Below are 26,256 nucleotides of genomic sequence, written 5' to 3'. Positions count from 1 at the left end.
GGTGTAGAAATGGATAGAAAAAATGAAAAGAGTGAAGCTAAAGGTATGTTTTGTGTGTGTGTGTGTGTTATTTATATACTGTATTTACTATTTACATATATTATGATATTTTTTTATGTTAGGTAAAGAATGTTAGCCTGAATGCACTGTAAGTCGCTTTGAATAAAAGAGTCTACTAAATGCATTTATGTATTTATAAAATGTATTTATTTAATTTATTTATGATATACATCGAATAGAAGTATGTAAGTGTTCTAAAGAGCGCAGTTATTTTGTGGTATTTTATTTTTATTTTTATAAAATAAATAATAATAATAAAAGATGCAATAGTTTAATAGGTTTATTATACATCTATCTCTATGACAGCTGTGGATATATAAACACACTTTTGGTGAAATACATATGCTAAAAATAACATTGGGATTTTTTCAGATGTAATTGCTTTAATTTTTCCCCCCAAGGCAAAGGAGGGAATAAACCTCCTCAGTCCGACAAACCAGAGGGCTTAGAAGTAGAAAGGTACGCACCATTTTATTTGCATGACTTTATAAAACAAATATGAAAAAGAAAAGCACAGACTTCACATCTGTACAGTTTTGTACAATTTCTGGGAAGTTTCAAATCTTGTTCTTCATAAACATTTGTAAGGTTTACTAAACTTGGGATTTATAAACATTTGTAAAGTGTTATAATGCTTTTTAAGTTTTGTACCAAGTTGCTTTAGTAAATGTATGTGAAGTAAACTTGTTTGATAGAAATGTAAAATTAAGCAAAGTCTTGTTTTGAAAACATCTGTCAATTGCCATAAACTTGAGTTTCAGCTGTTAAGATCTGTAACTTGTTTTAGTAAACATTTGTAAAGTTTAATTAAATTGTTTCATAAACATCTGTCAAATTTAGCAAATTTATGTTTTGTAATTACCTAAGTGTTATAAACTTGCTTATCATCTGTTAATCTGTCTGTAAACTTTCATAAACCAGTTTCATGATCATAAAATTAAGTTTGGTAAATTTGAGAGATGTTTATCTTTACAGTCATATACTAAAAAGTTAAAGAACTTATCAGATGAAACTAGACTTGTGCTGGTATTCTGTAATGCGATATATCACGGTTATGAATATAAACAATATTGATATTGTGGGCACTTCTAAATACCGTGAATAATTATATATTACAAATTATTCCGAATTTGGAATGCATTTTAAGAAAACTATTCCCATCAACTGGTCAAAATGCACAATACCGCTGTATGCTGCTTAAAAGATGCCTGTGTGCTCTGATGTAAACAAGCACGCATGAGAAGCACATGGAGGAACATGTGAGGGATGAGCTGAATGAAAGCACATTTACTCTCTGACAGCAGATGGCGCTAAACTGCAGAAAATGCAGTCCTTACCCTTGAAACACCACAAATAAACCAGCTGACCTACTTTCTAAAACATATTTAATAATTTTAAATAGCCAATCAGATTTGTGTATTTGCTATGATGTTCATCACAGTGCCAAATACTTAAGTATTAAGTCTTAATAGGCTATTTTAATGTGGACTACAACATGACATAGAAATTGTTTGAAAGTTTTTCTTTTTATTATTGTTAATTTGCATTTTACATTAGGTCTTAATTTTTAACATTAGTTAATTCATTAGGTAACAGACTGCCAATGAAAAATTCTTGTGAACATTCATTAATCTTAGGTATTCCAATATTTAATAACACGTTGATAAAATCTAAAGTTGCAACTGTATTATTTAATGAGCTAACATGAACTAAAACCTTTATTTTTTAACAAAGATTAATAACTTCTGTAGTAAATGTAGCTATTGCTCTTTGTGAATGTTAATGGTGAACTAAAGAAATATTATTGTAAAGTGATACCTATGGGTCTTTATAGTTCTTTTGCACTTTAATCGGTGCAAAACTTTTAACTTTATGTATTTTCTGTATTGCTTTATTGTATTTGAATGTTCAGTTATTTTTGTTATAAGAAAAACAGTTTTTAACCTGTTATACTGTATTATGAGCACTTTTTTTAAAACTAAATTTAAATACCGTGATAATACCGTTTACTGTAATAAAAGTCTGAGCAATTAATCTGATTTGGAAAATTTGATACCGGCATATCCCTAGATGAAACTCAAGTTTATGACACTACAGATGTTTACAAAATTGAGTTTCATTAAAAAAAAAAAAATCTCTGTTAAATTTTTCCTGTTTCATCTGGCTTTAAACTAGTTCAATCAGCAAGTAATTTCTGTTATTCGCTGAATTGAAGCACTTCACACTAATTATCGTTATCATTTTATCGCCCAGCCATACTTTACAGATGTTTACAAAACACGAGATTCATCCTGGTAAGTTCAGTGACTTGTTTTAGTAAACATCTGTAAAGATTAATACATTTCAAATTTAGCAAATGTTTGTTTTGTAAGCATCTGTAAACTTTAGTTTCATCTGTTAAGTTTAGTGACTTGTGTTAGTAAACATCTGCAATCTTTCTTTAATGTGTTTCATAATTTTTTCAAGCTTGTAAAAATCTGTTGTTAAACTTTGTCTGACTCTTGGCTATCTAGAACAGTAAATTTCCAGCTCCTGCCCAAGATGGTAAAGAGAAGAGTCTATGCCCTGAAGAGGCTCCAGCTCCAGAGCGCCAACATCGAGGCCAAGTTCTATGAAGAAGTCCATGAGCTGGAGAGGAAGTACGCTGGCCTCTACCAGCCCATCTTTGACAAGGCATGCTAATGACTCTCTGTAATAACAAGCATTCTGTTCAAACACGCTTCGCGTACCAAAGTGAGGTTGGAGCTGGTTCACTGCAGTATTTAACCCCTCCCAAACCTACAGCACGAAAGTTGACCTTCAGGCCCTACCGTTGCCTGTACGTAATCAATATGAGTGCTAAAGTAAATCCAGCAGAACGAATGGCCAGCTGCTTTAATTCAAGCCTAGCCATTTCCTTGTCTGGAGACAAGCTAGTAGTTCAACTTTTACCCACAATGCATATAAAGTGAAGTCAGCCTTCCTGTTACAGACCCGTCCAAAGAAAGGGTTAATTGCTTTGGTTTTGTGTTACACACTTGTTTACGAAATGAATGCTACAAGTGTTCTGCCCTTGAAATGATGATGTCACATAACACGTTGCTCCTTTGTTCAGAGACGAGACATTGTGGCCAGCACCATTGAACCCACAGATGAGGAATGCGAATGGCAAAGTGACAGGGAGGAAGAGGAGCTCGCTGTAAGTGGATGCTTGTGAGAATACTGGAAAAAAAAACGTCATATCTATTGCGTATTTCAATTTTCTAGCATTCTACATTCTTGGCAACCCTTTCTGTGGAAGCACTGAGTTCGTGAATGTCCAATTTGAGGATGATGACGGTCTATTTAACAAAAAGATTTTGACCGACAGGAAGATTTGCAGAAGAAAGCTGCTTTGGAGGAGAAGCAGGCAGATTTAGCTGGGGCCGATGATCCGAAAGGAGTCCCGGAGTTCTGGCTCACCATCTTCAAACGTGTGGATATGCTGGGAGAAATGCTGCAGGTGAACGCACATGTTAATTCTGCTTAATATCTTAATATCTAGTGACATGTTTATATTGCAGTCAGATTAACTTTTGGAACTTTTTTTCTAAGCACCGTTTCTAGATTTGGGGTCAGTTTCTGAGTTTAGTTTAATTATGGTAGAATGGTGTGAAGATATTGGATAAATTGGTTTTTAATTACGGTACATTTTTAAATAGAATTTAACAATGAATTGGTGCGATAAAGCAAAATAAACCATTGCAGCACAGGTCATTTACTTTGATTTAGTGATGTTATTAACATGAACACTGGGCAATTATTATTATTATACATTTAATAATAATAATGACTCATAATTTGGAGTTTAATTAGAATTTTAAATAGAATTTAACAGTATTTTTTTTTTTTTAATAAAGCAAAATAAACCCTTGGAGCACAGTTCATTTACTTAGATTTTTGTGATGTTATGCACGTCATGAAACACTGGGCAATAATAATAATAATATTTATAATAATGACCCATAATTTGGAGTTTAACTAGAATTTTAAATAGAATTTAACAATAATTTGGTAAAATAATAAAGCAGTAACCTTGCTTTATAGGCCACAGATTAGGGTTGTTTTTATACACAAATGTTTTTTTTCATGTTTATTATTATTATTATTAATACTGGTATTGTTATTATTAGTAGTAGTAGTATTAGACATTTTATAAGAATAATAACCTCTCAAATGTGTTTTGTTTTATTGTAAATAAAATATTACAATTTACCATGCATTAGTGCTGTTATGCACAATATGAATCACTGGATAATAATAAATAAAATAAATAGGGTTTTAATTAGAATTGAAATTAGAACTGAACAGTAATTTGGTAAAATAATAAATCAATAATTACAGTGAATAGTTACAGTGATTACATTGCATTTGCTGAGGTTTAGGACTGTTGACATGCACAACATCAGTACACGAATAATAAATCAATAATTTCTGTAAATAATAATAATAATAATTACATTTTATGAGCATAATAATAATCACCTGTAGACTTAGAGGTATGTATAATATGGTTTGTTTTACTGTAGCCAGATTTTAGAGCTGGGGCTATACATTTAATAATTACATTTTTATAATTGAATTAATGTGTGATTTATAGAAAGTGTCTGCTTTGACCTGTTGGTTCACACAGGATGTGACAGGAGGCTTATAGAGGATATTATAGAGGATATGTGAGTTTGTATTGGTGCACGCAGTATCACATGTCATTTAATGTATAATTTTCTTGAAATGTCTTGTGATTATGTTAGTGATCAGCAGGACTGTACAGCGTCTGCATCCTCAGAGTTCATCCATTGATTTTTCTGTGGATTCTCTCAGCTCTGCTTTACCTTATAAATACACATCACACAATGATTCCTCCCTGAAATCAGTGCCGACTGAAGATGAACCATTCTGGGATCTTTCTGTTTCCTGTAGGATCATGATGAGCCGATCCTGAAGCACCTGCAGGACATCACTGTGAAGTTTTCGGAGCCTGGACAGCCGATGGTTGGTCAAACAGCTAAACAGGCTTCTGTTTACAAATGGATACAGGTTTCAGATTTAGTAATGTTCAATTGTGTGTCACAACAGAGTTTCACATTAGAGTTCCACTTCGAGCCCAACAGCTACTTCAGTAACTCGGTCCTCACTAAAGTTTACAAGATGAAGTCAGAGCCGGACGCAGAGGATCCGTTCTCATTCGAGGGGCCGGAGATCATCGACTGTGAAGGGTACGATGGAGAAATGACCCATGGTGCTCGTTGATACAAATCCTAACCAAAAGCATTTCAGTATATAGAGCAGTGAAAAGGTTCAAATAATTAAGATGTTTTTGAAAGAAGCCTTTTATGTGCAACAAGGCAGCATTTATTGGATCAAAATAGAGTAAAAACTATAGTTTCAATTAAGTGTCTTCAATTTGAATATATTATTAAAAGCAATTAATTTCTTTGATGCAAGCTTAATTTTCAGCATCATTACCTCAGTATTTAGTGTCACATGATCCTTCAGAAATCAGTATAATATGATGCTTTACAGCTTAATAAACATTTTAATATTATCAAGGTTGAAAACGGCTTCATATTTTATTTTAAATCATGATATGCTATATTAATACTTTATTCAGCAAGGATTCATGACATTGATCAAAAGTGACCGTAAAGACATTAAAGGTACAGGTTGTAGGACCTGCCACTAGAGGGCGCACTACCAAAACAATAACAATCGCGTGGTTTGATGACGCTAAGAAGGAGCGTGGAATGATGGGATTTGTTGTCTTCTACCCAACCGCTGACGGCCATCAATCAAATCAATCACGGAAAGATAAATCATGGATTTAACGCGAGTTTCAATGATTTGCGCGAGTAGATTACATACAAAGTCAATGCAAAGACGCGATCAGACTATGGATCAGACGCGTCCTCGCACGGGTCTAGAGACGCGATGCCCCAGGTTTGGCGTGTATGCCCCATAATACTAATCTTGTTGATCGTTATGATAGCATATGTTTTTTGTAAAGATACGAATGAAAACAACTCACCTGTCGAGTAAAACACAAGCGAGATCGGCATCTCTTTCTAGTTGAAGTTTGTCGCGAAGCTCTCTCCATCTAGAAAATGCAACAGATATTGATCCTCGCTCTTTCTCTCCTCTTGTCCCAAACTCTTCTTGGGTCGTTTGGTTGGCCCGTACGCTTACGTTTACGGGAACTGTCCTTGTCGACAGAACCAGCGGCAGACGGTAAACAGTAATTATGTTCCATAAATAAGTAACAAAATCCACCATAAAACGTGCAAGAAGAAGTAAATAAGGAACTGCTTGAAGCAATCTAGTGGTTTGCTGGACGCTAGACACTACTTCCGCATTTGTGCAGGACACTGTTGTCATGTGGTTTCTACGTCAGTAAAGGCGGTAACAAAGGGTAACTAACGTCATTGACAGGTGACTGCACTGCCCCGTGTCACTGTTTAGAATGGGAATTTTCTCATGATTTACAAGTAGTTGAAAACATTAGAGATATTGTTAGTAATCAGCTGTTTAGTTGTTTTTGGATTTTTTACTGCAAATATCTTACAATTTGTACCTTTAATAATTAGAAAAGATTTCTATTTCAAATAAATGCTGTGCTTCTGAACTTTCTATACAACAAAGAATCCTGAGAAACAAATATATAAGGCAGCAAAATCTTAACAATTAACTATTATTAATAATTGAGCACCAATAATAATAGATAATTTAGTAGCAAATCAGCATATCATAATGATATCTGAAGGATCATGTGACTGAAGACTGCTGCTAAAAATTCAGCTTTGTATCACAGAAATAAATTACACTTCAACATGTATTCAAATAAAAAAATGTTATTTTAAATTGTAATATTGTTACACAATATTACTCTTTTTACTGTATTTTTTATCAAATAAATGCAGCCTTGGTGAACATAAAGAGGCTTCCTTCAAAAATATAAAAAATCTTAATTATTGCAAAACCAAGAAAACTGCTCAGATTTGACATAACTGGCTCCTCAGTTTGTCTGGCTTGTTTATGATGAGAGGATGTCACTCTGCGATTACATTCGATTCAGTTCTCTCGTGAATCTGGATTACCAGTGTTTCTAACTGGTGCACTTGCCATTGTTTTATAGTTGTAAGATTGACTGGCAAAAAGGCAAAGATGTGACAGTCAAAATCGTTAAGAAGAAGCAGAAACACAAAGGCACAGGGACGGTTCGGATGGTCATTAAAGAGCTTCCACAGGACTCATTCTTCAACTTCTTCAGTCCGGTTAAAGGTGAGAGAAAATCTGGTTTCCAAGAAAGAAGAACAGAGAATAATCGTTATCTCAGTTAGTGAAATAAAACTAAACCTATCTCATCATTTATTATAATGTAACGTGACCCAGACTGAGTAATACGATCTTCTTAGTGTGATTTAATTAGACTCAAATCTTTGGATTTAGAAAATTGAGCTTGTTTTCAAATGCTTTGACATCCATGAAAAGGCTTTTGTTATTATGTGCTATGGCAGTTTGTTGGTTTGGCCAAATAGTTGCTGGTTAATGATTGAATTCATCATTTTAACTGATGGAAATATGTAAAGCAGGCACAAATCTTTCTCTTATTTGAGCTACATGTGTCATGAGGAATATCAACGTAAAAAAAAGTCCTCTGAAATTCAGTTTTTGATTGGATATGTGTGATTAATTATAGTATAGTTGTGTGCAAATGTACTTTTCAGTGTGTTCTGAACAGCAGGGGGCATCACACCATTATTTTTGTGTGAATAGATGGAACAAACATCCTTCTTCCTCCTAACTATTCTGTATGTAAGACAAACTCTCGTCGTCCAGAAGGCGCTCGATAACTGAATCTCCCATTGAGCTCCGTTCAGATCTCTGTCTTATTGGAAACATTTGGATAGTGAAAAGTATAATCATGTGAATCGAATAATTCTACAGCTTTCAATTGGCAAACAAATGGAAATCCAACGTGATGACAGCATCTGTGTGCATCTTCAGCAGTGGTCTAGACAAAAATGACGGAACCATTTATTATGCGAGTAATTAAGGACAACATAACGATAAAACAACATAGTGTCACAGAGACGATTTTATTTTTTTCTTAAAAATCTACCTGCTTTTCCTTCACTTCATTCACCCTTTTCAAAAAATGCTGAGCTTTGAATGCTTTGCATTTTACGCGCTATTTTTCCCGTCAACCCCTCTGATGGAGCGGCAGGTAAAGAATGCCGCCCGTCCTGAACACGGACTGTGGGAAAGAGGCGCTCTTATCGACAGGATGTGTGTAATTCATCTGTTGCTGAGGTGATCTGCACAACATTCCCGTCCAAGGTGCGCCACTTGCTCTGAAACGACAGAAGTTAAGCTATAACTGAGTGATGTCATGCTTTAGGGCTCGACGGATTTCCGGAAAGACTCTGAAGAGACGTCTCCTTCAGGCCAGACTTTGATCAGATCCTCGGAAAAAAAACGAAACGACTTGCGTTTGCACGTTTGAATCGCACAAAACTGGTCATGAATAAGTCTGGGTCATATTTCCCTCTATTTCTTAAAATCTATATTAATTAGCATAAAATGTATAATAAGTACACAACTATAACAAAACCAGGATATATTAATGTAATGAGAATTCAGTTGAAAAATGATTAATTATACCAAAAAAAAAAGTCATTTTGCTATTTGGTCTTTTTTTGGGGGGGTGGGGTGGGATTCAGGCTTATATAAATAAAACCTGTCTTGTGCTAGAATTAATGGAGTTTTCTCCTCTTCTCTTTTCTAGTGTCGGCTGATGGGATGGTGAGTGAGACGTCCTGCGCTCTCGGTGTTTTGTTGTGTTTGTAAACCTCTGAATCATGGCCATATGCAGCACACGTCTTTAGGCTGCCTACACAAACACACACTGCAGCTCAATCCTCCTCTGCGAGTTTAGAAAACACGTCACCAACAAGAAACATCTAGAGAGTTTCTGCGTCAGTAACGCTTCTGCTCGTCGAATAGTAACGTGGCTGCTTAACAAAACACAAGCACAGTCATTGCACAATGATTTCTCAGTTGGCGCACGATAACATCTCTAAACAAGTGTTGCATTAGGATGACATCCGAAGATGCTATTTTCAGTTCTGTAATTTATGAAGGACCCATTCAAGTTTTTAATGCAGCAATTTACTTCTATTAAAATAATAAAAATAAAAAAACACCTTCCACCGGATGCTCATTGTGTGTGTGTGTGTTTGTGTACAGGATGAAGATTTGGAGTGCACTCTAGCTACAGATTTTGAGATCGGACACTTCTTCCGAGAGCGGGTCATTCCCAGAGCTGTGCTTTATTTCACAGGAGAGGCCTTAGACGACGACGACGAGAGTGTATGTCTGCTCTTTTCACTATCACAAGGAAATCTGGGATTGACTATAATAAAAAAAAAAAGAAATAAAGGAAAATATTTAATATACATCTTGATGTATGTATTTGCTTTACATTCACTTAATTGTAATACGAGTTATTTTATTGATATATATATATATTTACATAGTTTTAAATCACAAATAATTGGCCAAAAAGTGCATTAAATATTAATTATATGTAATGCCATGCTGTTTTGCAGTATGAAGAGGAGGATCTTGAAGAGGAAGAGGAGGTAAGGTTCCTTTAATAGGCACATTTATCATTTAATACAGTTTTTCTGAGTCGCGATGATTTCTCGAATCATCCTTGAGATTTGCAAAACAGTAAGTGCATTTCTCAAAACAACTCGTACAAATAGCAAAACACCATGAATTACCTGCAAAAGCCAATCTCTTGCTCAAAATCCTTATTCATCTCTCAAAAATTAATATCTGTGTCAATGAACATGTCAGTGCCATGTCATAGTTTACGGATAAGACAGTCAAATTGCTTAGTCATGTTGTCATTTTAACAGTGTACTCTGGAGGGATGTTCTGATGTAAACTACTGTATTGAACAGTATTCCTTATGCTTATGTATGCCATATATCCATTTCAAAACTATGTGGGATATTGATTGAAAGAGACTGGATAGAATTCCCCATTACACTTTTACTAGTGGTCTGACCCAAAACATAATAATAATAATAAAAAAAAACCTTTACAATGCCATTGTGATATCGAAAAGGAAAAAGAAATATGGGCGCAAAGATGAAAATAAGTCCATTGTCAGAATGTGTAACTCTTGTGTTGTCCTCTCTATACAGTATAAGCTTTCCAACTGAAGATTCACGAGGTGAACCTTTGAGCTATTTCAGAGAAATGGTTTATCATTGGTTTATCATCTACATTCTCTTCATTAGTAAAGATTCACTTGCACAATTCATGCCAAATTGACCAAAGTCTAATAATAACGTGTAAAAATAAAAAGTGTGCTTGGCAGTATATGACAACTAGATTAACCATTTTACATTTAATGACTTATACGATGAACTAAAGACTAGATGTTTTGAGGGGTAAGACTATTGCACAGAAAACTATATAATACATTTTGAGCAACATGACATTAGCAAATGATAATGTAGGAAACTGCAGATAAATGTGCGTAATTAATTGCACGAATGTACAAAAGCGATCGCAACTTGTTCAGAAGAATGAGAAACTGGTTTTATGGTGTGTATAAATGACTAGATGAAATGCATTAAAGTGACTGAGAAAAACTGTAATAGTCCAAATTTATGGGCAATTGCAGTATAACAGCAAATTTATGCATGTCATTTAGGACTTGGATGAGGAAGGTGAAGAAGAGGATGAGGGAGATTATGATCCCACGGTGAGCATTTAAATCACCTGTTTTCCTATCATGCATTATTAATTATCATTCATTATTATATTATTTTTTTATTTTGCTATGATTCGTTTGAGCATTTTAAGCATTGAGATTTTAGTAGGTCACATTAACCAGCATGTTATTGTTTTTATTGTTTCTTAATAGATTTTTTTAAATGATTGAATCAATATTAATCAAATTTATCATAAATTTGCAACATGTTAATGTGTATCAACTATTGACATTTGGCATGGAGTGCATTGCATAGTGGAATACAATATTCCCACTGTGCTCAGTTTTATACTGCACATATTGTGTGCTGTGCACCGTGTAGCCTACACACTGCATACTGCAATGTAGTAGTTGCATTGTATTCCAAACATAGTCGTTTCTGAATCACTGTATTGAATGGATCCTTATTGCTGATCTTGGTTTGATTGAGGTGGTCTGGATTGAAAACATTAACTTGTATGATGCTTCATGATCAGCTGCATGTCTGATGTGTACACCTGTTTTTGTCCCCTCACTTCTCCATTACAGGCATAATTCATTTCTCACTTCATGCATTTCTAGGTAAGAGACACCTGAAGGGATGTGGTGCTATTTCCCATTTATCTTTTAAACTGTCTTCCCCTCATTATTATAGTCTTTCTCCTCTGCTTTCACTCTTATGTCACTTTCACAAGAAAGGTTTGTGTGCTTTTAACTTTTGCTTGAAAACCGTGGATTTTGGTTCATGTGAACCTCAGTGCAGTCTGTAGCTGCATAACTACATACCTTTTATTAATTACGTATGATTAAAAAAAATTATTTGCTAATAGACGTATTTTGCAAACATATCACAGTTTGAAACAATGTAAACAATTGAAAATCGATCAGCCTGGAGGATTAAACTTCTATTAATTATGTCTAATTTGCAATCAAAAATTTTAATAAAAATAAATGAAATGAACACTTTTTTTCGCATTTCTAAAATTCCAATGTCAGGTTTTGTTGATTCTCAGAAAGTATTTATCATTACCAAACAACAACAAATCCTGACATCTGAAAGCTAGAAATGCGAAGAAAGTGTTTTTGCTCATATAAAAAGCATTGATGCTCAATACTAGTGTTGAGCGATATGCCCCATAATCATATCCTCTTTGTGTCAGCCTGTGAGATTGCGATACATAATATTATCGTGCTAATTTATTGATTTTTTTCAATCATAGTTATATATAGGTAGATGCCTCATTCGACAGCTCCAAACACTTAGATGCATCCGCCATTTTACATTGACCTACTTGACGTCATTCACCGTAACAATCAATGAACATTGGAAGATGACACAATCCTGCCCAGCCGATGGTTATAAAAACAGCTGAGATTTAAATTCCCAAAGAAACGGTAAAACCTTTCACAGGTGAGAATGTGAGAGAGGGGCAGAACCATTAGGATTGTGGCATCTCCGAATATTCATTGATAATAATGCTGAATGACCTCAAGATGACCCTTCCAATATGGCTGATGGCTTTCGTATAGCGGCCCATAGAAGCAGTCACTAATGAGGCATCTACATATGCATATCTATGGTTTTAGCGATGACTCGCCTGAACGCCTTTGATTGGATGCCATATTCATAAACTGTGTTATAGGTTATAACTCGCAAAACTGTAAAAACGCGGAAAAACAAATGATGGAACAAATTAACCCTAATGTTTATTAGATAGTATTACTAGCCCTATATTAATAATAATCGTTTTTCTATCTTTAAAAATATCAGCCACAGGCGATATAGTCGATATACGATACTATCGTCTACATGGCTTATAGCTTAATAGTGTGATTTTGGGGCGGGGCTAACCTTCCGAGCAATGACAGAAGAGGGTTGTGCCAAAAACTTTTGGAGATGTGAATTGGGAAATGAATGCAATTAGAGTGAAACAAACACTTTCTTCATATTTCTAATGTTGACATGTTAGGGTTTTTTTATGTAATATTATGAAAGCAGATCAGCCAGGAGGACGCAACAGTCAAATTTGAATTAAACAAACAAACGAAAGTGTGAAAATGACATTTAAGACTAAACTTCTCAACTTACTCTCACTAAATTAACATTAAAAGTGAAGTGTGTTAATTATTTTAACATTAAAATACTAAGTGGTCTGACTTATCAATTTCTGGATTAATAGTGTGTAATAATAGTTGGGTTTTGGAAGTAAAAATGCCATTTATTTTCTCCATGGAAAAACTGATTAACATTTAAGACAGACCTACTGCTCTTAAGTTGTTAATCAATGGTATGTTTTTGCTGTAGTCATCAGTTTACATTATTTCAACTCATGTTTTAAATAATAGTGTTTAACAGCCGAGTTCTTGGTGAAAAACATTACCCCATGATGCTGTGCATAAAATTCAACCAATCAGAGACTCGCAATGACCAAATTCCGCCAAACATGCACTGAGCTCCACCCACTCCCCTGAAGCACTGCAAATGACTTAATCGAGTCGGTCTCATCACACTCTCAAGACACACAAATATTACAATATTTAAATGCTTATTTTGTAATAAACTTAAAATAAATTATTTATTTATTTATTTCGATTTTTTTTTTTTTTTTTTTTTTTTTTTGATTGTCATTCGCAGTGCTTCGTGGGATCGTAGTTCTTTCCCTCATTTAACTCATTAAATACACTTGTACCTTTGTCTTTTTGTAAAATTTTAAAATGCTGTTTGTAGCTAGCTGGTTGGTTGGCATATGACACTTTAACAAAAATAAAGAAAAATGAATGGAAAAAATCCTTCCAGATCCAGTGCCGCTGAAAAAGTGGGTAGCCTTAATGCACTCTATAGTGTGATTTTGGGACAAACCAAATTACCGACCAATGGCAGGTGAGGGCGATGCCAATACCTGTTCAAAAACAGTAGTTTTTCTGTTATGTTTGATGCAGTTATTGGCGCAGAAATTACACACTTCACTTTTACCAAAGAAAGCATGTGTTATGAATCAAACCATCATTAGGCAAATCATTACTTCCCCAGTGCCTGAAATAATATTCCTAACTCTCCTTCTATCTTGTATCTCTGTCTTGGTGTTCCTACAGAAAGACCCTCCTCCTGCAGAGTGCAAACAGCAGTAAGACTGGTGAACAGATAGCCACGGCACAACTCGGCTGTCTGTCATACAATATGACGATTTGGACATAGGCCTAATTTCCTCATGGACTCGCCACACTAATGCAATAGGAAACCAAACGCTGTTTAGGAAATGCATGTTTGTTTGTTTGTTTGTTTATTTCGCTACTGTTTACTTTAACAGGGATGACCTCAGTATTCTCATTCATAAGTCATGTGATTTCGCACTCCATAACTGAACCTGCAACATGTATAAAGACTTATGTTTTTCTTTTATTTTTAGTTTGCCTAGAGCTGGTGTGTAAGAGGGTCTAGCAAAGATGCCATGTGTGTTTTGAATTCTTAAAGTCCATATGCAGCCATGGCCATTTTTGCAACATAGCAGGATTTTGGACACTCGTCATGATATGAACTCCAGGCGTCGTCCAGTGTAGCATCACTCAGGGTTTGCTTTGCCAACAAAATGAACCTGCTGTCTTCATGAATCTGAAATAACTTACATTTCCGATTTAGCGGTTACAATGTAGTTACGAAAGTGTTTTCATTTAAGTCAATGGTAGCCGAACGATGTGGGTTGTGGTCTAAGAATACTTCTGATTTGTCTCCAGGGTTGGGCGTCATCGAATTTCCCATCTTTGAGCGACGTAATGCATATCCATGCTATGCACTTTGACATGGAATTTCAACAGTATTTTATTTGGCCATGTGGTTATGTGTCAAATTGCTTGCAGTCATGCACAGAATTGCGTCTGTTAGAGTATCGGGAATGTTACCAAGTAGATCTTAAAGAAATTGCAGGTTTACTCTCCATTTGAACTGTGTGCGAGCCATAGCCTTATATGGAACTTCTTTGGTTTGTAATGAAGCATTGTTTCAATTTTGTACAAACTAGACAAAAAAATTCTATTAAATGTTTTGTGACATGATGCTGCGAAGTCTTGCTCTGTTTTTGTGCTCTTGCTCTGACTTCCCGTTCTCACCTGGTGGATAAAGTGGGAAGAATTGAGCCATGTTTAAGGAACAGAATACCTCTGAAACCTGCTGGTAGGCTGTCAGTAACCAATCACCCAGAACCCCCTTGCAACTGCAAAGCAACATGATTAGAATCACCCCAAACACCCTAACAATTATATAGCCACATTTAAAATCATCCAGAATGCCCTAGCAAACAAATATCAATGCTTTGACAACCACCTACAACACCCTAGCATGATGACCATGGGTTTTGCACAGGTAAGCACTGTTCACATTCCATTCAGGACATGTAAAAACATCAAAATTTTCTGTTAAACATGATATTTCTATTCTCCACACCTCATGTACACCACATTCTCTCCTGTTTAAGAGAAATATAATGCTTGAGATGACTGTGGAAGTCTACAATTATTCTGTAAGTGTAATTAGATGGAAATTAGAGCGGGAAACCGATCCCCATTGAACCAGATTCCAGTAAGCATCAGCTATGTGAGGAATCTCAACACTGAGACTGCTTCACCAATGTGAGGCTGCTTTGTGTGAAATACTTGCTGCCTGGCATTCTTTTAGTACTTTCTCAAGTGTGTAATCTGCTGGTTTAGAACCCATAAAGTTGGAGCGGTTCTGTGAGGGATCATTCACACTTTTGCACCTTTTGCTCTGGTTTCTTTTGGCAGTTTGGGGATGTGGTTCAAAATTATCTCAAAGTCTTGTAATACTTCAGAGTGGAATGAGCAGAATTTGTCTCCTGCTTTTTTATCATCATGGCACGGTTGGAATGACATTATTGTCGTTCTGGTTTTGTGGTGAATAAGGTCATAAAAGAAGTTACAAAAACTTCTCACGGTTTCATATGCAAACATCAGATAAGAATGCACACAAAAATGTTACAACTAGAAAATGTATAATAGTTTTACAAATGTATGATTATGTAAACCCACATGTGATGGAGATTCAAGTCCTTGCAGGAAGCTAAAAGCCGTTTTATTTTTCGTAAGGGTGGTCCACCCTCGCGGTGGTGGCCATCTTGGGATCACATGACCACCCGACTACTATAAAATTTTGCAACACTACAGAGATATTTTTTTTAGCAACAAAAACTGCATACTGCACTTTTATGGGGGGGCGGGGGATAACGTTAAATTGCTTTGTGGATATGCGCTTTTAGCATACAACAACCTAAACTCATGGAAGAAGAACTTTGCCGTACAGTAAATATATTTTATAGCTATGAATGTATTGTAACAGATTGGACAATTTCATAAAAAGACAGACCAAAGAATCTGTTATTTGTTGTTCCAACAACGCCCCCACAGTTTGAAATGTCACATCCATTGCGTTCTCCCTCTCGAGTTTATTTTATCTGTTTTATTTTCTCTTTATTATATAAGGTTGCCCTTTTTACAATCCTGTTATAAAAATCATGAAACATTGGTTTAAAACCTTGATTTGTGTGATTTTTCTAGAAATAAAGGCTAAAATGTAATAATGGGTAATAGTTCCTCCTAATATAGAATTAGTCTATATTAGGTTGTTAGAAAAGGCTTTTTTAATTGTTTCCTATAAATGGAAGAAAAATATTTATTCGATCATTTGTCTTACAATAACTTTGGTAACAGGGTTGAATGGCTGAAAATAATTCCGAATTTTCAAAGGGGTTCAAATGTTTGTTATTTTTAGGATTTATGGAATGTCTACTTAGGTGTAAAACTCCTGTAACATTTTAATTCTGTTTGATTAAAATGACTTTTCATGCTGTGTTTGTTGTGTAAAAATTCAATAAAATAATGATCCAAAATAAAAATATTTTTTTAATGATGTATTGTGATGTTAAATAATTTGTTACTTTCTTGGTGTTACACTTTTATGAAATTCATATGGTAACAGGGTTGATTTAAGCACTTATATCATTGCTGCCACATTTATATACCATGTCAAGTTATGCAAGATCATTTCATATCCATACAATGTTACTTCCCAAATTTATGCAATTGGGGGAATTCATGTGGTATCAGGGTTGATTTTATCACTGTTATATTATTGTTGACAGTTTTACATACTATGTTAATTTTGTGCTAAACAATTGTTTATGAAAATTATGTTATTTCCTAGGTGTTGGTTTTATGGAAAGATCAATGTTTATCAAGTAGTTAAATTATGAAGCAACTGGGCTGAATTTAATACTGTTATATGATAACAGCCAGCTTTCATGCTGTGTTCACGGTTACTTTAAATAATAGTTTATCGAAATTATGTTACTTTTTGGTTATTAGAATTTTATGGAATTAGGGGAAACATTTATATGGTAACAGTGTTGATTTTTAACACATATTGTTGCAAAATGTAGATGCTATATTAATGTATGCAATATACTTTTGTCTCCAAAACATATTTTTTCCTGGGTGTCCCAAAGGTAGGCAATTAGGGGAAAATGTGGTAACATGGTTGAATTAAACACTTATGTTATTGTTGCCACTTTTGCATGCTATGTTAATTTTATGTAAGATAATTGTTTGTGAAATTATGATGCTTCCTATGTGTCACAGTTTTATAGAATAATCAATGTTTATTAATCAGTTAAATTATGCTGTAACTGGGTTGAATTTTATGGAGTTTTATGATTAAAACAGTTTTTGTGATTTGTTCATTGTTTTATTAAATAATTATTCATTTTTTTATTCACACATTATTAACACAAATTGTTACCTCCTGGGTGTCCCAAAATTATGCAATCAGGGTGAAATCACATGGTAATGGGGTTGATTTTTAACACAGTTATATTATTGTTGCCACTTTTAGAAGCTATGTTTTTTTTTTTTTTTTTTATTTATAGTTTTATGTAAGATAATTTATCCAGAATTATGTTACATCTTGGGTGTCTCAATTGTACATAATTATCCTTTTTTTAAGGGGGAACCCATTAAGTAACATGGTTGATTTTTAACATGGTTATGTAATAATTTTTTCATACTATGTTACTATTAGGTTAGAATTAATAATTATCTAACATTTAATACTTCTCACTTTAAATAGCTCTAATTCGTGTTTTTGTATTACTTTAAAGTTATGGAACTTCAATGTGTATCCTATTCATGAAAAGTTGAACCCTTTGCATCAATACCCAGAATGCCTTCTGTTTGTCTTTGAGTTTCATGTGTTTGTCCTCAGTGGATTAACACCACTTCACATCAAAACTCAAGAGCTTCAAGTCTTAAACCATTCCCTCAAGTCACACTTGACTGTGACCTTACATACTCTCCCTGTTGCCCTTGTAGTCGTACTGCCTTTGCCTTTTATGGCTGCATGGTTTGCTTGACTAGCCCCCACAGAAACTCTTGTGTGAGCTCATTTAATGTCCCACAGCGGAAACAACCACCACTAAGAGCTCAACAGAGAGATTTGTGTTCTGTTGCGGTCTGGGCGGCCTTAAAATAAGTGCTTTATTGTAGCATGGAGATATCTGATAATGCAAGAAGGCGCCATATCTCCAACTGCACTAAATGACTGCACTGTAATACTGAAAGCAATGAAGAAGTGCTTTTAAGATCTCTGTTATGGAAAACTATATACCAGTTATTCATATTGTCTCCATCTGGTAGTTTATGTAAAAGCTCATCCCACCATATTACCGCACACAGCTGCCGCTGATGATGCTGTTTTATCTCTGCTGACAGTTACCGTCACTGGGTATAAAAATACATTACTACTGTGTACAGTATGTTCCCACACATTTAAACACAATAAACCTCTGTCTTATTATTTCTAGTGCTTTTTGGTCTCCATGCAGGGCCACATTAATGCACAGGTTTACCTGGGATTAAGCCCAGATCCCCAGGGCTGATGAAGGATCCCCTTGTTCTATGACATATTGAGATTACTACAGTTTACAATGTGTTGTCTATAAAGGCAAATATCAGGGTTTTTGTCCAAACACTCTTAATAAAGGTTCTTTATTGGCATTTCCCATTGAAGAATCTTTAACATCCATGGAATCTTTCCATTGCAAATGAGGTTTAGTTGACCAAAGATGGTTCTCCAGTTGCATCGCTGTGAAAACCCCTTTTGGAACCGTTATTTTTAAGAATGAACAATGAAGGTCAGTAGGGTCCAGTGTGGGGCTGCTCAATAAATAGAAATAAAAACTATATCACAACATGGTTTAGTGCAAATATCAAATCACGAAAGCCTGTGTTATTAAAATATAATATTTATATGTTAAATATAAGCATTACAGGTTTGAAAGTTAAGCATGGCACTGTGTTCATCGACACACATGCAACGATGTTTTTTCTGCATCTCGGTTTACTGTAAAAGAACCAAACCATTCTTAGACGTTGAAATACTGCATCATCAGAGAGTAAATGAACACAGTGATGCACTTCACTTTGAAACCTGCAGCGCATTTATTTTTAAAATCCATTTGAAACATTTAAAAAGTTTTAAAATAAAAAAAAAAAGGTTCTGCAGAAGAAAAGAGAGAAAAAAATCATGCTGGTTTTGAACAACATGATAGTGAGTAAATGATAACCAAACTATTTTTTGGGTGAATCATACCATCTCTTTTTCCCCCGAAAAAAAGAGTAGAAAGACAAATATCATTCATTAGACTTATCTAATATCTGCACACCCTTCATGAATCATCAGAGTGACTTTCACAGTGATAATCTTAGACATAAATGTTGAGTCAGTTTGAAATTTTGGTTGATTCATGAATGTGTCAGGGGTTAATTATATGCTCATATTGAAACAATAGTGAAGTATTACTTGCCTGACACGTTCTATACAAAGCAACTTACAATAGAACTAAACTTACAGGCCTTCTAGGCTTAACCAATGATTAAGTGTGTTCCATAAGTTACTTCAAAAAAATCACTTTCACCTGGGAATAAAATGAAAATGGTCCCAGCACAGATCCTTTCATCAATTAATGTTTAAGTAACCATTCTGCAACATCACTGCTCTTCGCTATATTAGATGTGAAGAATGTAAAGGTTGATTTGGATTGTGAAAAAGTAAAACTGAGATATTGAGTGAGATAATAAAGAACATGCATGCACCTAAACATTATAAGTACAGCAGTCAGTGTGAACTGAAGCAAACAAATGATCTTTCTGAATGCTATTAATCAGTTCTTGTATAAATTTAAATGCTATTAAAGTCTATGCAAGGCATATTCTAGTCATATTTTGCACAGGACACTGAGATACAGCCACTTCAATTTTTTCTGAACGTTACAGTGAGCGTGAATGAAATGAATGAGATTTGTGTGGAGGGTGTAGCAGACTTTATCTGATTCATGCATGAGTGTTTGAGCAGTCTTTAAGCATGTTAAGTAGGTGTAACGCTTGATTGCAAACAGAGACAATCGTTTTTTTACTCTGCCTTTTGCATATTAAGAAAAAAATAATGTTTTTCTTATTGAACTGGTTTTGCAATAACAATATAACATGCATGCAAAGATGCAAGTTTGAGCTGGAATTATTGTAGTGGATTAAAGATCCAGATTGACAAGAAAAAGGTAGCAAGTTTTTTCCATTTTTTTCATTTAAAAGAGAAGAGAATATTTTTTTAAATTAACATATTAACCAGTTTAAAGGAATCAGTCTTATAAATAACCATTTAGTAATAAAAACATGTTGAGCAGCAGGTTTCTAGGCTGCCCTTTTGATTTCGAGCTGTGCTTCAGACATTGACACTATTGACAATAGACTTTTTTTTTTCTTGCCAATATGCTGTGCCTTTAGTAATATTCTTGGAGATTTCAATTAATTTCTGTAACTTCTGAATCCATTTACTCAAAATATTAGTTCACACAGATCCATTTAGTGACTCTTTATCCAGGTTAAATCATAGGTGGCCAGTAAAGTGAGTCTTTTTGAGCAAGTTATTGCATCACTGAAATGATTCACTGTATTTCACGACTTAAGTCTTATTACACATTTTTGAATTCACTAAAAATAGAGTGAGACGTGATAAGTCTTTACTCCTTTTTCACTACTCAGCATAACTCACAGGGAATTTGATTAATTCCATTAACTCGAATCTTGTGAATTCATTTACCAGGAATAATAACTTGAGGGATGAGTTTGTTGACTCTTTATGCAGGCTAAATCAAAGTTGGCCAGTAGGTGGCGACACATGAGTATTTTTTTTAAATGAATCATTGAATCATTGAACAATTCACCAAAAAGGTCAAAGCAAATGTTTCACTTTCCTCCATTTAGTCAACTATTTAGCATAACTTATAATCCTAAAAAAAGACATCATCAACTGATTTCAATAATGTACTTACATCATTTTAATAATGAGACTGACTCCACTGCTGACGCCAAGCTATACAAGCAACTCTCATTCAGTAGGCTAGTGGATTCTTAATCATGAACGAGATGCCTCATTTGTTCATTTCATTTACAAATTAGAGATATAAAGGGCATATCTGTATTCGTTCAGTAGGTCCAACCAATGAAATACAATGTACAGCTTTGTCAAAAGGGCTATTATCATTTATCAAGGCATTTTTCTGGATTTTTTTATGGTCAGCCAATAGCTTGTTTATGGAGTCCTGTATGGAATTAAGTTTATATTAAGAGCTATCAGGCTTTGTTATGGCACTTGGCTTCTTGACTCATATGTGTCAGCACTTCTCATCCCTGTGCATTGTTTCACAATAGTTTCTCATGCCTCTCTTGGACGTTTGTGCCATTTGTTGTTTTTCCCACGGTATGGTAGCACTTGCTCTGGCCTCGTCAGACCTGGCTTATCTGAACAATGCTTCGAATATCTATGGGGACTCAAAGCTGTACGTTCCGGCCAAGAGGGCTACATTACGTTTACGAGTGCGAGGAAAGAGCTGAAGCTTTTTTGCGAGAGATCAAGCTTTGGAGATCAAGATGCCAAAAATAGTTGCCCCAAACAATTGGAGAGGAGCGCTCTTGACAGAGATAGGGCTTTGACAGGCGAGGAATCCTGTTTGAGAAGCGTCAGGTAACAGCTGCAGTGTTGTTGTGGCACTGTGGCGCTCAGTAAATGAAATATAAGAAATAATAGCATCACACAACTCTGTTCAACCTATTCCCACTCCATACACCTCGGCCAGCTCATGTCCTAGAGAGGTTCCACTGGCATGTTCTAAAAGATTCTGATATAAACCACAGTACATTTTCATCTACCAAAGAGTTTCCATGGTACTTCAAAGGTGATTTTTAGAACACAGTGCTATTTATATATTTATTTGAATTGATTTGTAAGTCAAATGTAATCATATTTTTCAACTACTAAACTTTTATTTTCAGTTATAATTTAGTTTAAGGCTTTTGTAATTATTATAAACTCGTGTTTTAGTTTTTGTAATTTTAGAACTTCAACTTCTAATTTTCTAATAACGTTTTTCTATCTAATATATATCTATATTTTATAGATTCCATAATATATATATATATATATATTATTTTTTTTCTCTTTATTTCAATGAACAAAAATAGTTTTAATAGTATATTCTATAACAATGTATAATAAAAACTGCTCAACCAATTTTGTATTTATTTATATGATATTATATTTAAATAATGATTAGATTGTAAGTATTTTAAATATTATAACTGTACATATTTTTAAATTATATATCAAATGTATTTTTTTTATCTACTTAGGTGATAAAAAACAATTCATTTCTTTTTTTCTGTCTATTTACAATCTAAATTTTATAAATATTTAACATGAAAATGTCTATTCATATTCTAAAAACAACAAACTTCTTCTTTGTCGGTCTTCATAAGGAAATATTGAAATATTGATTGAATATTTATTTTTTATTTTTTTCACACTATATGCAGTGACGCAGTTATGCAACAGCTGCTTGATCTATTAAACTAGAGCAACTTATGTTCAGCTTTTGTGAAGTGAAGGTGGAGACTCATTACAGTATGAATCACTTCATTGTAGTTATTCATAAACAGGGCAGCCATAACCTGGGCTTGAACAGACTTGATTTGTTAAACCAGATTCTGTATAAAGTCCAAATTGTTCCAAAAGGCAACAAACCAACAAACCCTCACTCATTCGTTTTGGAAATTACCAGAAAAATACAACTTGCTGAAACAGATTTGTCCAAAACCAGTCTAAACTTCCTTTCCAAGATCCCCACCCTCATCCCACTGATGTCCCAAAACCTTGAAACAACTTCCCACGGATAATGAGGTCACTGCCTGAAATCTAAATACACCCACCAGCACCCATATTGGGCTCTAGAAACAAAACGTTTGAAAATAAACCTGGTAAAAGGCAGCAACAAGTTCTTCCTCTAAAGAATGTGCTTTCCTCTGATCCTAAATCAGTTATGACATGGCTGAGATGGGACCAGAAGTGACCTCTGGCCAGAGCTAGAATGAGGTGGCAAAATCCCAGCACTCCTTTTTTGGCAGGACTCCTCCCTCAGGTTTCAGGACTCATGTGAGTCATCCGGCAGACATGCCATGTCTCTTCATGACTCCGCACACACACACACACACACACACACACACCCGGCTGGAACCATTAAAGAGCCCACTGAGGAGTGGAAATGAAAGGAAAGGGTAAGATGGTTCTTCAAAGGATGTTTGATAGGATTTATGATACTTTCAATCCATTACCCCAGTCAGGATTTTGTCACAGTTTTTTTTTTTTTTTTCAAAGACCAAATGTAGGGAATGACTTCATATAACATTTACATACACTCCCACCTCATATTACTTCATTTATAAGTCACTTAGCTCTGTGTTTGAGGAATAGTTGTAAAAGCTTATAATGTATCACACCCATAAATCCATACACATGTAAGCTTTATAACCATCATGATATGAAGCAATACTTACTGTCCATCCGCATACTGTACATGAGACATGAATAAAAGCAAAACTGAAATCTGACTTTGAGAAAGCGAGTCGTTATTGAAATCATGACACGGTCTGTCTATCTATCTATCTATCTATCTATCTATCTATCTATCTATCTATCTATCTATCTATCTATCTATCTATCTATCTATCTATCTATTGGTCATATTATATATTAATATATTCATTAAATATTTTTTATTATTAAAATTATTTCTAAATATGTATAATTCTCATTCTGAATTTCCAGCTACTTAAGAAGTCAGATATAAAATAAATAAATAAATAATAAAAAAATTAAATAAATACAAAAAGTGAATTTTCTTGTCTTTGGGTGTCTGTCACATTTGTTATATTCTTATGTTTACATATTTAATATGATGATGTCTATTTTATATTCTGTCTTTTTTTTAAATGCTACTTTTTAATATACACTTTACGAATTACAAAAATGTAGTAAAAACAAAGTATAGATTTGTATTAAAATCACCATTTAATTTAATTTAATTAATAACTTTTTAGCTTTTGTCAGAACATCCTCCGTTATTTCTGAATTAGTTTTTCGTTATTTTTATATTTATTTTATAAAATAATTTGAATAAAATAATAATAATAATATTATAATAAAATACTAATAAATAATTCACAATGTTTTCATGTCATATTGTGGTTGTGCACTAGTTACCAATAGTTACATCATCATAATTTTTAAATACGGCACTAAGCAAACGGACTAAATTCATGAGCTGTATCCTGGGACTTAAGTTCATGTGTATGACACTTGTTAGTTTTTTTTAATAAAATAAAATAAATGTATGATATATTTAAATATGTGTGTAATTGTATTAATAAATAATTAATTATGTTATATTGGGCTATATAATACCGTATTATAGTGTTCTGAGTCGACTCGGAGTCTAAATAAATCATTTGAATTGTATGAGAATCGCAGTTTGGACTTGTTAGAGGTATAAAGTTTGCCGCCCACACGTTTCCATTCATACACCCCAGCAACAGTTGTCATGACGTCCTTGAGGGACGGGCGCACGTGGCGTCTCTTATAAAACGTCACCGGTCTCCGCCGCATTTCACTCACGTCTGCCTGGATTTAACGCACGCATGAAGAAGCCCAGCGTCGGTCGGCGACTTCAGCGGAGATTATACGAGGCTCTGGAACATTCGTATTCCTGCCTTTTCTTTCAAAACCCGAGCATTACCAAAAGCGCCGCCAAAATGACGGGCTCGGAGATCTCCCATGTCCTGAAGGAGGGCGAGCTGGAGAAGAGGAGCGACAACCTCCTCCAGTTCTGGAAGAGGAAGACCTGCGTCCTCACCACGGACAGCCTGAACATCTACACGGACAACCAGAAGAAGAACAAGAGCAAAGAGCTCAAGCTGCAGTCCATCAGGAAGGTGGACTGTGTGGAGCGCACTGGGAAGTTCGTGTACTTCACCATCGTGACCACAGACAACAAAGAGATCGACTTCAGGTGCCCAGGCGAGGAGAACTGCTGGAATGCAGTCATCACAATGGCTCTGATTGACTTTCAGAACAGAAAAGCCATTCAGGACTTTAAAACACGACAGGAATCTGAGGACACTTCTCTGGGACAGCAGGAGAGGTGCATGGCTAGAGCACCTTGAGATGTTTCCAATCCAAGCCACGCATGGTGAGAAACCAACTAGCTTCTATTGAAATGTGGATATTTGTTGAACAAAGGTTGTGTGTGAGATGTGTGCTTGATTGACAGAATTGGTGTGGTTTAGATCATTGGTTATAGATGAATAGTAGCCTATTATTAATTGAAGGAAACCTGAATTGCTGCATTCTCCTTGTTTTGATTCATTTAGAGATACAGCGAACTGAATCTTGAAGCTTGGACCAAAGCGGAGCATGTCGGCGTGACTGAACGGAGCTCATGAGCTCTGAGTCTGGACTGACGTTGAGCTGGTCTGTGAAGGTCTTCGGAATAAACCTGGCAATGATTTCAACAAGCAAAACCCCCTAAAAACACTCAAGACTGAACCCTTGAACTTTCTTAAGCGCCTCCATAAGGCTTCGGATATGTACGTGGAAATGTATCTATTTATTTTTACAAAGGAATGCTGCAAGTACCAACGTTGTCTTAAGTTATTTCACGATGTATGTATTTATTTAAATAAATTTGCATAAAACTGAGTTTGCGTTTGGACTTCATTTATGATTAACGAATTCATCCGAAAATCTGTTTTTAATTTAATTGATTTAAATTGAGAGTTTGGTTGTGCTCTTCACCTAAACAGTTGGTTATACTGTCCTAATTATAAAAAATATGGTATTTCAGCATTTACATAAAAGTATTGATATTTTGTGGCTTTTTTATTTCCAAAAGAAAACCAGCCATTTCTTGAGCGAGTAAAAAGTCTTATCTTTTTTTATTTATTAAAAACATTATTCATTATAT

The 26,256-nt window shown here is 34.7% G+C and overlaps 2 protein-coding genes across 2 annotated transcripts; both read left to right on the top strand.

The window, feature by feature from the left end:
- LOC132133761 (nucleosome assembly protein 1-like 4) lies at window positions 1-14,893 on the top strand. The gene is made up of 13 exons (XM_059546704.1): window positions 1-43; window positions 462-519; window positions 2,574-2,733; window positions 3,155-3,238; window positions 3,410-3,541; window positions 4,999-5,070; window positions 5,155-5,294; window positions 7,208-7,353; window positions 8,861-8,877; window positions 9,322-9,444; window positions 9,684-9,716; window positions 10,805-10,855; window positions 13,937-14,893. Exons 1-13 carry the CDS (start codon window positions 10-12, stop codon window positions 13,970-13,972), a joined length of 1,086 nt encoding a protein of 361 aa, XP_059402687.1. The 5' UTR covers window positions 1-9; the 3' UTR covers window positions 13,973-14,893.
- A 9,994-nt stretch (window positions 14,894-24,887) lies between these two features.
- Window positions 24,888-25,991, top strand: phlda2 (pleckstrin homology-like domain, family A, member 2). Its single transcript, XM_059545763.1, has 2 exons — window positions 24,888-25,482; window positions 25,664-25,991. Exon 1 carries the CDS (start codon window positions 24,932-24,934, stop codon window positions 25,454-25,456), a length of 525 nt encoding a protein of 174 aa, XP_059401746.1. The 5' UTR covers window positions 24,888-24,931; the 3' UTR covers window positions 25,457-25,482; window positions 25,664-25,991.
- Window positions 25,992-26,256: the final 265 nt, after the last annotated feature.

The sequence above is a fragment of the Carassius carassius genome, chromosome 50 (assembly GCF_963082965.1).
Source record: "Carassius carassius chromosome 50, fCarCar2.1, whole genome shotgun sequence".
NCBI classification, from domain to species: Eukaryota; Metazoa; Chordata; class Actinopteri; order Cypriniformes; family Cyprinidae; genus Carassius; species Carassius carassius.
This window is presented reverse-complemented; position numbering and strand designations above follow the sequence as displayed.

Excerpts from the sequence above, each read along its gene's own strand:
- LOC132133761 (XM_059546704.1), top strand. The coding sequence starts at position 10 with ATGGATAGAAAAAATGAAAAGAGTGAAGCTAAAG. Across the intron at positions 44-461 it reads TGAAAAGAGTGAAGCTAAAG|GCAAAGGAGGGAATAAACCT; the intron begins GTATGTTTTGTG and ends TTTCCCCCCAAG. Across the intron at positions 10,856-13,936 it reads AGGGAGATTATGATCCCACG|AAAGACCCTCCTCCTGCAGA; the intron begins GTGAGCATTTAA and ends GTGTTCCTACAG.
- phlda2 (XM_059545763.1), top strand. The coding sequence starts at position 24,932 with ATGAAGAAGCCCAGCGTCGGTCGGCGACTTCAGCGGAGATTATACGAG.